This window comes from Penicillium solitum, assembly GCF_028829755.1.
Source record: "Penicillium solitum strain IBT 25940 chromosome Unknown utg000005l_segment0_segment0, whole genome shotgun sequence".
Taxonomy (NCBI): domain Eukaryota; kingdom Fungi; phylum Ascomycota; class Eurotiomycetes; order Eurotiales; family Aspergillaceae; genus Penicillium; species Penicillium solitum.
The window spans coordinates 1,563,521-1,577,401 of NW_027072125.1; the positions used below are offsets into that span (position 1 = coordinate 1,563,521).

A 13,881-nucleotide genomic window follows, 5' to 3' on the forward strand; every position below is an offset into this window, starting at 1 on the left:
TAAATAATGGGATGTCATCTCTTGTTTCGAGCTAGGAGAAGTTGCTATGATTATTTCAGCATTTTCCTTTTCAGCGCCTAGATCTTAGATGGCATTCTAGTCCTACAGGTGTCACGCAATTTACGACTGTCTGTAAATTTTGACTCCTAAGTCATCAACGACTGAACTTCAGGAAAGCGTTATTCTCAGACAAAGTGAAATCTGTGCATTATTCAAAAACCATAAACAATACGGCTAACTAGTCCTTTGGTCGTCCGACACAAGGCGCTCTTCCAGGTAATCGAAGATGACTTGATGCAATCGAAAGAAAGCACCTTGATGGCAATGCGAGTCGCCGCCCTCGTCTGTTGGCAGGCTGACGAATTCGTGCTCACACTGCAAACTTTTACAAAGCTCCTCTGGCTGTCCTTTCAGGAAATGGTCATTCTTGGCATCAAGTACCAAGCAGGGTGTCACGATGTTTTGACTCAACCCCTCCAAGGTGTAATTCTTAACTGCGCGCATCAATTCCGAGACGGAACGCACTCCAAACGTCCATTTTCCATTCTGCAGACCCCAGCGAGCACCTGTCGAAAAGGATTGCGCCCAGCCAAAGATCCAGTCACAAGTTGCATCATATTCGAGATCAATCAGGTTTTGAAGAAATGCGGGCTGTTGGGCTCGGAACGCGGCACCAAAATCGTAGACTCCATCATCCAGGATAAGGGCTCGGGCTCGATGTTCCTGCGTAGCTGCTCTTGCCACTAAATATCCACCCATGCTCCACCCAAAGATGGCTATAGCATTGGCGTCAATTTCTGTCCGAGTCAAAGCATAGTCGACAACAGGGGTGAGTACATGTTCCCAATCGTGTCGGAAATACAGGTGCTGTCTCCGAATAGCCGCCCCTTGTCCTGGGCCATCGAAGGCGAGGAAATTATAACCCCTTGCTAGAGCTGCCGCTCCAATCGCAAACCACCCTTCGCTCATAGTCGAGTCATAACCACCATTGAAAATAATGGTACGACGTGGCGTCTTCGTGTTGTCGAGGCTGACGAAATATCCTGGAAGCGTTGTCCCTTCATAGGGAATAGCGATGGATTCGTAAGTGAACGAAGACACTTCCATGGCCTCTATAAACGAGTTCTCCGAGCTTGCATAGAGAAACTGCGATATTTTGTCTTCTTCAACGTTGTCTCGTCGAAAAAACTCGGCAGTGCGAAAATAATTCGATGCACGAAGGTATCCCTGATAGGCGCTCTCGTAGTTTTTCACAGACTTGGACTTCACTGCGCGTGAGGCTGCGCGTTCCGCAGCCTTTTGCCATTCCTGCACCCAGTCATCTTCGTTGCCAGGTCGGATTTTGGAGCAGATGGCTATCACTTCAGCGAGATCTGCACCACCATAATTGCTGTAGCCTGCCGCACGAAGCGCTTCATAGCTGAAGGACTCGTTCGATTTGAAAAAGTGATCGATAACCATTGGAAGCCTGAGGGAATGAGGTAGTTTTTTTCGGAAAGATAAAAATGTATGGAGCAGACCTGACCGTACGACGGCCTTAATAAAGTTCTGGGGATGATCACGGGCGCAGGCTGGCAATGCGGACGTCATGATATCTGAGGTTCCCGAGGTCCCCACCACTACGGGCGACTAACCTTGTATGCCACCGGCACATAACTCTCTCATTGGTTAATATTGCCAGGCAGTAATTTAGGTACCTAGGTACAGTCATACAGTCTTTCTAGGTACATCTATAATTGTATCAACTTACATGCCATATATGTGCATTTAGTTAATACTTTACACGAGCATTTAATTGATACTTAGAAGTGCATTCAATTAATAAGAAAGCCTACGGGGGGCACATTCTTTGCTTGCGGCATACATATACTGCTTTAGGTAGTTATGTCCACCGTACCTACGTAGTTAGCCGCAGTCTATTGACGGGCAGGGTTCTTGACCATCTTATGTAATGTAGTATGGTATCCACCTGGGCATCTATAGATACCTAGGTCGCCCCCCTACACCACCGAACTTGGTGGCAATAAATTCGGAGCTGGGATGGAATCGGCCCGAATCGATGGCTCCCACAAATGAGCGATCCAAATACCATACACTAGCTTTTATCACTATTTAATGTATTAAATTTATATCAATATGCAGAAGGGAAAAGGGGCTGTAATAATGATGACATATCAAACTTCCAATTGCCCAATATCTCCGGCTGACCCTCACGTCTGGCCTAGTGTTCCGCAAAGCCCATAAATAGGCCCGGGGTTCGGCCCCAAAGCCCAACCAGCAGAGGGCTATGAGCCTAACCTTTGAAGCCCAACCCAACCCACAGCCAATTCATGGGGGGCTCATGTATGTGCTACGACTAATATCTGTAAAACAAAACCAGGAATAAACTATCTCGGAATTATGGGTAAAGTGATGTAATTGACAAAGTTGGGGCCAAAGTGAATGTGATTCTGGCCTTTGAAGATATCGTCTGATCCTGCCCAAAGATATCCAAGCACATTCCCTCGCAGATGCAGTAAGCTCCCGCCCAGGTTGGCCACGCTCAAGACGGGGACTGTCACATCCTCGAGATTGAAATTGAGGGATGATAAACCTTTGTCATCTCGGTATCTGGTTCATTAACCTCTCTGCTTTATCATTCACCGTCAACAAATCCCATACCTAATATTGGATAGCAAACCAGAGTCCGAATATTACATGTCTTGACGTAGTACCTTCTGTTAACTAATATTTCCATAACACAACATAAACTGTTTGTTATGTCTTGCACTATGAGCTACCTATGTAAACGTGTTTGATGAATAAGCTTTGTCTAGTTGGCCTAAATAGTTACTGCGCTGTATCGCTTTACATACATTGTGCAGTAGGCGCAGCCTCGAAGCGGGAAGTGTCGTTTGATTATTCTGGGTAGGGCTTTACTCTGTTCATTCCACTGCCATGAGAAAAGAAAACAGTAAAATGCACGAAAGATGAAGGGCACCACAGTGGAGGTATCTCTAGTATCGTGGGTCACAAATGGAGTGGGATTGGCTCTGAGTAGATGCCTCTTTAGACGATTTGTTGCAACCTATAGAATGGGATGAAAGGCAAAATCCCTCGAAAGTTATTTTGGGTGATATTTTGGTTGTATGTAATAACTTTGTCCCTAGGTAGTTTCTGAAGACCTGAATACCATTAGGCAAGATAGAATATACATGAGTGCTGAGTGCTTATATATCTTCCAATTTCCCAAATGGGTATCGGATTATGTATGCCCAGACGTACTCCGTAGGTAGTCTCCAGGGCTATTATTAAAGTTCGGATAATAACAAATAATTTGGAGAATGAGACATCTATGAATATCATCACAGCAAATTCTGAAGTAATTCTCCGCTTTGAGGAGCGCGGGGTGTTCATACATACTCACTTCTCCTTCAGATCTCGCACCTTCCCAATCCCCACCACCTCCCCATTTCTTCCTTCACTGTACTTTTCTTGATCCCTTCGACTTAACCTGCCATACACCTCTTCTTCTCAAGCATACCTCTCTCAACATGTCTCAAAGTGAGGCCATGGATGTCGATCAGGATCTGTCCTCCTTCATTTTTCATCACATATTCTTCCCCCTCAAGCTCCCACAGAAGGCTGAAGACAACCTCGTTCAGTTGGAGAACCGCATGATCGTCGTGGTTAGGAGTGTGTTACAAGACTTTATCCAGAATGGCAGCCCTGAGTTCCAGCAGCGATGGGCCTTGGCCAGGAACATGTTGGATAGCTGGATTGAGTTGCATAGAGAACAGGGAATTTCACAGCTTGGATTGGAGAATTCTTTGTCAAAAATCAAAATCACCGGTAAGCTGATTGTGTTCTTCCATATTTCACGCACTTGGATCTTCTGTCCAAAGTACATTTGAGGTGGCGACATAGAGTTAACCTGATTAGGGGCTATTGCCTGTCACATCAGAGCGCAGAACTGCGGATGGGTTGCTTTCTATGATGGATACAAGGATAGTCTCCTCGTGGATGCCTTTGAGGTGTCCCCTCAATGTAAACCAGTGCTATCCTCTTCTGGGGGACTGTTACGTCGGTTCCCTGGAGTTAGTGTCGCCATCTCAGGAGATAAGCTTGTCGATTCGATGTTCCGCTCCTACCTGGCCTTCACAATCTCGCAGTTGGCATCCGAAGAAGTATCTGACATGCTGCCAAAAAGCACGAAAGGCGGAACCCAAGTCGACGAAATCCGCGAAACCATCCATCCTGGCTTCGTGACAGAAGGGTTGATGACCCAACTTCTGGCACTCGGAACACAGAATGAAGAGACAAAGCTTGTGAAATGTGTGCGAGATGAGGTCAACTGGATGTCTGCTTTGCTACCGTGGAGGCGCTCTCCAGCTTGGCTAGCCCTTCGAGTCGCTCTTCAGTTGGTTCTTCGGCGATGCTTCCCCGAAACAGAATGTCGCATTCAGTACAAGAATTTTATTTTGTACCTCATGGCAACACTAGCAGCAAAGTGAGCTCTGTCCGCGTATTCCGATGAAGTTGTGGACTGTTGGAAAATCAGTCATGCTCGGATTGGCCGTCGGATTTGCAAGCTGAAAGACGAAGTGTTTCCATTTGTTGCTGAACGGGTACATTCCACAAGCACGGATTTGCTTGAAAGATTGGGTTTCATTCAAGAACATATCAAGGCATCCAACCGAGTGACGATCCCGCCGATTCCACCATCAGCCTCGCAAGACGATCTTCACATATCACTGCTCCATTGTAAAGACTATTTTCAAGTCGCAATGCGTTCGTCCCCCGAGAAGGTACAGCCCACAGCATTTCGTCCGACTTATACCCCGCGCTTGAATTGGAGCAATGCCTTTCCTGTTCCGGAATTTGAATCAATCACGGCTCTCGCCGAATTCGAGCAATGGGTTGACGAGCACCTGGAGTACTGGTTCATTTGTCAGCCCGCTTGGAAGGACGGAAAGGCGTGTCGTGGCCTTGAAAACACCATTTCACAGTACTTGCATCTCGCGCGGCCAAAGTACACCTTCAACCCACAAGCCACGTCACTGATGATCCTTGTAGTGTTGGAATTGTGGGTAGTGCTTGACAGAATGGCCCTTCGGCTCTGTCCCCTGCTGGGGAAGTTCTCTCCTGGAATCCCCCAGAACTTCCTCAAGCCTCTACTGCTTCCCAAGCTGGATCAAATGAAACGTGCGAGACAGATCGAGTACCACATCAACGCACGGTACGAGGAAGCGGTCAAATCAAATCCTAGCATCTTCTGTGACCCAGCACCGAATTGCTTTGGGTTTCAGTATTTTGAAAGCTCAGAAGAACATCAAATACTTGAGTGCAAAATCGAGGAGCATGCAGATAAAGCTCGATCATCAAAACGCGCGGAATGGGAGAGGCTAAGTACCGAATACAAACGGCTATGCGAACAAGGGGAACGACTGTCGCATTATTATGGCTACAACCAGGACGACGAATATGTTCACTTTAACCACAAATGCGAGAAGTGTTCATTGAATGGACAAGCTGCGTCCCTTTCCATACAAGTCCACGAATGGCCACTTCCAACAAATCCGGTTGAGAAAAAGACTGCTGTATTTGAACTGAATGTTCCCATTTGGTTTGCATCGTGGCGGAACGCTACCTGGAAGATTCTCCACGAGGTTGGAAGAAGGGGAACAGTAGTTGCTGACGACAAGGAAGTCGAATGGCTTCAATATGAAGAGATTCAAGCGTTCGCGGTCAGACGAAACTCGAACCTCATTCTGGCCTCAAATACGAAATCGTGGGGCAAAACTCACTACAGAAGGCACAAATTCCCCGTTTCATGCGATCAGATATGCATACACAACGGACTTCGTTTGAGGCTTTTCGACAACGTCGCGAACGGCTGGGTGATTGAGCAGACCGATTACCCGACCGTCAAGGACATGTGCACTATCCAACTCCCTTCTGGTGCGTACTCCAATCTGCAACACACCCTGAGTTCTACCTTTCACACCCAGAATCAGGTAATGGCAACCCAAACGGATTGTGACGAAATCCTCAGTTTGCATGAGTTCGAGGCATACGGGTGCCTTCGCTCTGGGGAGCACCTTCAATGGTACAACATTGTGCGGAACCTAGCATCGTCAGCATTGTCACTAAACGAGGAAGCCGTTGTCTCTCTTATTAAACAAGCTGCTTGGGAACTTGGAACACCGTCCGGATCTGTGAGGAGAGTTACACACCAAGCCTTTGAGGATACAGGCTTTGGTGACTGTCTGCTTAACCTTTTAGAGGAGAGGTTGATGACAATCAAGAAGAATTGGAATGAGCATTGTACCTTTGATCTCATCGTCACACTTGGTCTTCGTGTTCTCGCGTTGTCGGGCGGATCGCCGTCGGTTGAGAAGGCGGTTGAACTTCTACGTCAATGTCGACAAGTGGCGATGGATTGGTGCGATGAGTTAAATCAAAGTTATCTTCATGATGGAGAGAACGGAAAAGGAGATCAACAAGGGCTCATACTTCAAATTGCCGCAACCTGCCAGGCCACTTACGATGTCGATTCGATCTTTTTGAAGACGGTTATCGAAACTCCCCGAGACGTGTTTTTCTTCGTTCGATGCTCCATTTTGCTCTTCGAAAACTCACCTTCGGAAAAAGACACCCTTCCTCACAGGATAAAGGTCTGCTTGGAGAATGCGGAAAGGATCCGTTCCCTATCAAGATCTCAGATGATCTGCATGATTACGAAATGCCCCTCTGGATTGAATGAAGCAATTCAGAGTAGCATAAGCTGTCTTGAAGTATCCAGGACTTGGAGTATTTGCGGAGAGGGTGGTAGCTGGGTAACCACAACAACAAGCAACAGTATCCAAGGATTCGAGCAACGAGTCCACTTCAACTATCTCACAGGTGAACTTCTGGTGGATGGAAATCCCCCGGGGAGGTTGCCAGCTGAATTCACGGCCAACGCTCTCTACCAACGTCTTTTCGGGGCGGTAATTTTACAACAAATTTCTATTGTATCCGGGAAGGTGTATTAATGTTTCAGCAGAGGATTATTCCGGTGATACCGTCGAGTTTGCCCGGGGCATCTTTCGTCCTGTCACACCCCATTGACGAATCTGAAGTAAGCCTTCTGCAGCTAAAAGGATCTATAAAATGCAATCTGACAATTTACACAGGTTCACTTTGGGATGCAGAGTGGAAGGCTTTCGATCAAGACTCGCAAGGGTTCACGGATCTTGCAACTTATACCACAAGATGTCCTCGAAAAGGACTTCCCTCGAGTATTCATCTCTGAAAGCTTCCATTGGCTGGATTTGGAGACTGGGGTTGTTGAATTTCGTCCTTTGAACCAACCATGGAAACCTTGCAACCGCAACTGGCATTTGTCCTTTGATCCTTGTGTACCCAGCAAGATGGTCATGCAACAAGATTCCAAGAGCTTGGTTGATATACGCAGCCCGCTTTTTACAGAAATCGCCCGCATATTGAAGGTTCTTGATGCAGAAGAGGAAATTGTTGTCATCCAGACAACCATGGGAACGTTGGAGGCAGAACTGAGCCGCTTGCGGTTGAAATTTCTGGTCAGGGCTGATGGATGTGTGGCATCGAAAGAGTTCGGTGCCCTAATTGATGTGGACCAAGACATCGGCTGCCTCTACGGCCTGAACAATAAACTGGTCCTCATCGATCCCTCCAATAACAAATCGGTCATTGTTCCTTACGGATACCCAGTTGTTACCAGGAAGGATCATCATGTTGCGGTCAACATAAAACTTCCGACGGGAAATCGGGTGAAATACATGCATTACTCCTTGGACCAACATCTGCAACTTCTCCGAGGATCTTACTCCCTGGCGATCTTGTACCAAGCCCACTTACACACGCTCACGTCTTTCCCTGTTCCTGATGGGTTGACTCGCCGCCCAGGTACTGAAGAGGCTATCCGTATTCTACGACAAGAATCTTTAAGATCGTCATTCCCGCTTCCCGATGATTGTGTCGAGACTCTGGAAAGGATTGCAGCCCTTACGCCGCGCCGCGACTATTATCCTCGACACCTCAGTGTCATGCAAACTGTCATATGGTCTAGTAACTTAGGTCAACTTGCCCAACATGACGACTTCCAGCTCTTGTCACAAGAGATCCTTCAGTCATCTGAACAATGTTCACACTTTTATGATTCCAAACTGAGGGAAACCTACGTTTCTTACCCGGGAAGTAAGGATCTATTGAGGCGTGCCCGTTGCCGAAACGAGCAGCTGAGAAGCTCGGGCTTCAGCGGACCTTCTACTTTGTTTACCAAGAACATTTACATATCTCGCGATTGCGACATCACAAGTGTCCGCAGCAAGGATGTTTATCGCATCACGGCTCTGATTAGAGATTGGCCTACTACCGTTGATCATTCATCAACCCTGGTGGCAACGATGAGGCAATTCAAAGATGTTTCTTTAGTTTCACTTGATTTTACCTATTCCTCTTTCTCGGAAATTCTAGCGCAGTCGGTTCAGAGCTCTTGGGTGGCTTTGTACAAAGTCTGTCGGTCAAGCTCTCGAGCTAGACACACCTACTTCTTGATTTCCTTGTTCTCTACCCTTGCATTTGGTAGGAAAATCGACCAGTCGATCCTCCGTCAGTTACTCCAGGTTGCTTTTTCAGAGAAATGCCAAAATGTTGCAGTGCCACGCGACTCGATGATATTGCTGGATCTTACCCTAGGGGAGAATCTTGTCCTTGCTCAAGTTGAGAATGCAATTGAAAAGTCTTATCAAATGTTCACCAAGATCAAAAAACCACATCTCACTCGAGCACAACAAGCTGAGAACGACCGAAAGGCTGAAGCCGAGTGGGAAGGACAAAAGAAGAGGGTTGTCCAGTTATGTGCGTCGCATATAAGAGAGCAGTGGCCGTGCAAAGCTCCTCAGCTTCCATCTCAAAATTTGATTCCACGGGTTCTTAGAGCGGTGGCATACGAAAAATGCAAAATACTCTGCAGCAACTGGACCCAAAATAGGAATTTCCTTGAGTTTCTGCGCCAGGTACAAAGCCAAGTGCCACCATCCAACTCTGGAAATTACAACGTGGAGCCTGTTCCCACATCCCATGTACCCACCCCCCAGGGAGATTGAATACAGTTCGTTTCAGCCACCCAGTCTCTTTGACCTAGTCCAGATGTCTTGCCCAAATCCTCCTGAGTCTCTATTTAGTCCAATCGCTTACCATGGGGCTTCTTCCATTTTTCGACCGACTCCTGAGCTTTGGGCCCTTGCAAAATATTTCCAGGCTAGCTCGAGCCCATGCGAACAAGAGTACGGAAATGGGATAAATCACAGCGTCTAAGCGTTGCATGATTTCTCACCTTCAGTACCTTCAACTGGAAGTTCTGAATTTTCCGAGTCTTTTGACTGGGGGACACAAACTAATTCACTTCTTTCACATCAAAGGGAGATCCAGAAAGACAGGGACTCGCTTTGGGAAAAGATAATTCACGCGTTGACAATTAGTGGGAAGAAAGGTGCACTATACACTGACACTGTCAGCCCGTCTATTACCGTGTGGTCTGTTCTTTCTATTTTGGCTTCTGACCAATGGACCAGAATTCCCGCCCAGTGGAGGTCGTTGCTTGTGGCATTCGGGAAGTCAATATCTGCCTTGCGTCGTTGCGAGCGGTTGATTTCCTGCATTGAAAAGCACGATATCGACGGGTTCTTAAGGGATGCAGAAAACCCAGGTTATGAGGAGTGGGACCCTTTGATCTATCCTACTTGGCTACTTTTAGAAATCGAAAACAACATCACCATTCGAAAGCGCCAGGTGGAAGTCGCAGTTCGGATGATTAAACCAGACGATGGTAAAAGTTCTGTGTTTCAACTCAACATGGGTGAAGGTAAGACTTCTGTCATTACACCTATGGTGGCTGCAGTTTTAGCAGATGGCCATGATCTTCTCAGAATAATCGTCTTGAAACCTCTCTTGAGGCAAAGTGATGCGCTTCTTTCTCAGCGGCTTGGGGGTCTGGTCAATCGACGCGTTTACCACATCCCCTTTTCCCGACAGAGTGAACTTAGTTCTAGCACAGTTAGCCAGCTGCAGTTGATATATCAGCAATGTTGGCGGAACAGGGGGATTCTGGTCGCACTTCCTGAACAAATACTCTCGTTCGGGCTCATTGGGCTAGATGCAGCGGAAAGAAACCCCGGTGTTTTTGCGCCACTGATCAGCCTTGAGAATTGGCTACAAAGAAAATGCCGGGATATCATTGACGAAAGTGATGAAGTTATGGACACCAAGCTTCAGCTGGTTTACACCATGGGCACACAGCAATCTCTCGATGGGCTCAGCGGTCGCTGGGAGACGATACAGCATTTGCTTCGTCTAGTCTCGATACAGGCGAAACGGCTTCATCGTGATGATCCAAGATGTATAGAGGTTGATCAGTCAGGTTACCGATACCCTATTCTGCGATTTTTGAAACCCGGTGCTATCGAACAAGTGATCGGTTACACTCTCGAGTCGATTTCAGAAAATGGGATTCCCGGTTTACCTTTCATTCAATGGACTTCACGGATCAAAAGCAGCGTGCTGAGATTCATCGAACATTCTGAGCTGACCACGGAGGATGAATCCGTCATCCGGGAGGAGTTCGACGAGAGTATTTTTTTCACCAAGCTTCTCGTTTTACGAGGGCTCTTTGCTCATCGCATCCTGAGGTTCTCGCTTGCCGATAAACGCTGGTTAGTGGAATATGGACTTCACCCTTCCCGATGTTTGATGGCTGTGCCATATCGTGCGAAGGGTGTCCCATCCGAGAGTGCAGAATTTGGACACCCTGATGTAGCAGTGACTTTGACTTGTCTAAGTTACTACTACGAGGGACTGACAAAGGAGCAACTGAGAGACTGCTTCATTCTCTTGGCTAAACTAAACGATCCCTCCACGGAGTTCCAGAATTGGGTCTCCCTCTGCCTCGATGATCTGCCCGCTGGTTTACAGACAAACTCGGGTGTGAACCTTCAGGACGATCAGACCTTCAGTCAAACTCCGTTCCCTCTTCTACGATACCAGAAAGAGATACTGGATTTTTACCTATCTCACTTTGTTTTCTCCAGAGAAGCGAGGGAGTTTCCGCGGAAGCTCTCGTCTTCTGCGTGGGATATCCCTGCATGCCGTGGTTTGCAACTGACGACAGGATTCAGTGGTACAAATGACAACCGGTTTCTCCTACCCCTGTCAGTTCGCCAACGGGATCTTGATGAGCTTCTTCACATCAATGCTATGGTATTGGGCCTTTTGCTGCGAGAGGTCAACAGACAATGTATCTTGGCGGAGGACGAGGAAGGCTTGCAGTTGGATGTTGATGGGCTCTTGAAGCTCGTAGTCCGCACCGGTCAGCACTCAACCATGACCCGGCCTGTTCGAGTTTTGATTGATGTTGGCGCCCAAATCCTGGAGGCTGGGAACCAATCGGTCGCTCAAAAGTGGCTTTCAATGACCCCCGAGGGAGATGTTGAGGCGGCAATCTTCTTCAACCACAGTGACGAGATTATGGTTATTGACCGGGAGGGACATGTCGAGACTCTCTTTTCATCTTCGTTCCGACAACGAATGGGAGCTTGCCTGGTGTTCCTTGATCAGCATCACTCACGTGGGGTAGATTTGAAGTTACCCCCTACGACGCGAGCTGCAGTCACTCTTGGACCCAGATTAACGAAGGATAGACTTGTACAAGGTAAGCTGCACAGTCTCAATATGTTTTGAAGAAAGTTCTAATTTTGTCTCAGCCTGCAACCGACTTCGCGGTCTCGAAAAGTGCCAGTCGCTTCTATTTCTAATCCCGCCGGAGGTCAGCAACAACATGAGGTTTGTTTTGGGGATATCCTCCGACAGAGACTTCACTTCAGCAGACGTATTAAAGTGGTCTATGATTCAAACATGCCAGACTCTGGACAATCTACGCCCCCTCTGGGCAAACCAGGGACTTCAATACCATAAGAAAATGAGCCTTTGGGATTTGCTTGTGGAACAAAGGAACCCCGCCAGGGAAATAGCCAGCTCTATGCAGGAGCGTGAAGCCCGGACACTCTCCCAGCTTTACGCACCATGGAATGAGTATGAAGAGAGTACACACACCTACAACATAACAGAAGGGGATTTGAAGTACGGGGAAGTTCAGGAGTTGTTGAAAACGTTGCAGTCCACTGCGGAACACGTCGTGACATCTGCGTATCTTCACGAAGAACAGGAACGAGAACTCGCATGTGAGGTGGAGCGAGAACAACAAGTTTCTCGACCACCGTCATACACGCCTTGCAAACACAATCTTCATGACGATATCCGGCATTTTGCCAAATTCGGCGAGTTCCCCGGCAATCAACCGTCCAAGGCTGTCACATTAGCCTTCCACGGTCTGGCCAACACATCTGCTGGGAAGCTGTATCATCCACATTCGCTGGGCTCCGGGTTGTATTCCACTTTGGACTTCAATGAAACTGTGGAGATTTCCCCAAACGACCCCATGGATGACTTCTGCAAGCAGGTGAATTGGATTCTGTCCAGTGTCCACAGCGATGTTCTCATTATCGTGAGTCAGTGGGAAGCCAATGAGCTCATAAATATCGTTCGCAAATCACAGAATGCCAGACTTAACATCTACGCCCCGCGGCTAACAAAGCCCATGCGGTCGTTCCGCCATCTTGACTTCTTTGGCATTGGTGCGAACATTCCAACGCAGCCTAACGACACCATGACCTGATGTCTAGAGATGTTTTCTGGGAGTCTTTACTTCGCCTCATTCGAAGATTACCAGAATTTCCGTTCCTTTTTGGGACTTGTCACAGATGGTCTTGGTGACATTCCAGAGGGTGGCATGACCAATGAGGGATTCGTCAAGTTTTTTGCCCGCCTGGAACTCGAATGGCCTGTCGACTCGGCCTTTGTTAAAAGTCCGCTCCCATTCCTCGCTGCCCTGGTTCATATTCGAACTAAAGGAAATGGATACCAACAATCACACGTTGGCACAATCATCAAAGCCATGCCGTTGGGTGCCGAATGGTTTTGATTTGAGATCAAATTTTCGCTTGTGTTGACGTAGTTATGCAATGTTTCCTACTTCTGAATTTCAAATGTTTACTTGTTACATATTCTCTTCTTGTTAATGTATTGCCTTTGTCGGTATATTAAATATTAACACTTCTAGCTGATTCTATTTCCCTTATAACTCTGCCCTGGCTATAAATCGGTGCGAGATATGCATATTTCTGTAGAAGCCGAATCGTCGGAGGGGTTATACGGCCCCTACACATAACAATATAAACCTTGAATGCTGTCTCTTCAGCTTTTGTAGCATTGCTGCCGGATCACAGGATCAAAATTTGCTTTTCATCCATAGGCGTAGCAACTGGCTTACAGGTTTCCAAACCGAAGCGGCCCGAGATTTTTTCGACATAGTCAGATTGAGATAGGTAGATGGCCGAATGACACCTAAAACATCTACTAGATCCTCAACACTACTTTGCAAGTCGCTTCTCAGGCACCTTCAAGAATATAAGAAGGACCAGAACCAAGCCGCCGCAGGATATTGCTATACCGAAGTTAGCTGGGAAAATAGCGATCCGAGAAGTTCTGCCATACCTGCCATGACCCCAAAAGACTGCAAGAAACAATGTCTCACAATCGACTGAATGGATTCAGACAAGGTAAAAGCAAATCGAAAATCATTCAAAACGTGCCCAACAAGCTGTGAATTGTGACCATGTTAGAAGCGTTAGATAAAAGGGGCCAAGCAAAATTTGAACACAAACCTGGGATTTATCTTTGCTCAGGGGAATGTCCTGGGACAGACCCTTTTCAAAAACCGCCCGACTGGCTGAAGATACCACAGACACACCCACTACCAGTCCC

At 47.2% G+C, this 13,881-nt stretch overlaps 4 protein-coding genes across 4 annotated transcripts; 3 read left to right on the forward strand and 1 right to left on the reverse strand.

Annotated features, from left to right (window-relative positions):
* Positions 1–234: 234 nt before the first annotated feature.
* N7455_008213 (alpha/beta hydrolase family protein) lies at positions 235–1,461 on the reverse strand (the record flags this gene model as incomplete). Its single annotated transcript, XM_040961534.2, has 1 exon — positions 235–1,461. One exon carries the CDS (start codon positions 1,459–1,461, stop codon positions 235–237), a length of 1,227 nt encoding a protein of 408 aa, XP_040808023.2.
* A 2,072-nt stretch (positions 1,462–3,533) lies between these two features.
* On the forward strand, positions 3,534–9,110 carry N7455_008214 (uncharacterized protein; the record flags this gene model as incomplete). Its single annotated transcript, XM_065605831.1, has 4 exons — positions 3,534–3,831; positions 3,922–4,489; positions 4,541–6,971; positions 7,158–9,110. 4 exons carry the CDS (start codon positions 3,534–3,536, stop codon positions 9,108–9,110), a joined length of 5,250 nt encoding a protein of 1,749 aa, XP_065460780.1.
* A 748-nt stretch (positions 9,111–9,858) lies between these two features.
* N7455_008215 (DUF3638 and DUF3645 domain-containing protein) lies at positions 9,859–12,733 on the forward strand (the record flags this gene model as incomplete). Its single annotated transcript, XM_065605832.1, has 2 exons — positions 9,859–11,710; positions 11,763–12,733. 2 exons carry the CDS (start codon positions 9,859–9,861, stop codon positions 12,731–12,733), a joined length of 2,823 nt encoding a protein of 940 aa, XP_065460781.1.
* A 9-nt stretch (positions 12,734–12,742) lies between these two features.
* Positions 12,743–13,039, forward strand: N7455_008216 (uncharacterized protein; the record flags this gene model as incomplete). The annotated part of the gene is made up of 1 exon (XM_065605833.1): positions 12,743–13,039. The coding sequence occupies one exon, from the start codon at positions 12,743–12,745 to the stop codon at positions 13,037–13,039; it is 297 nt and encodes a 98-aa protein (XP_065460782.1).
* Positions 13,040–13,881: the final 842 nt, after the last annotated feature.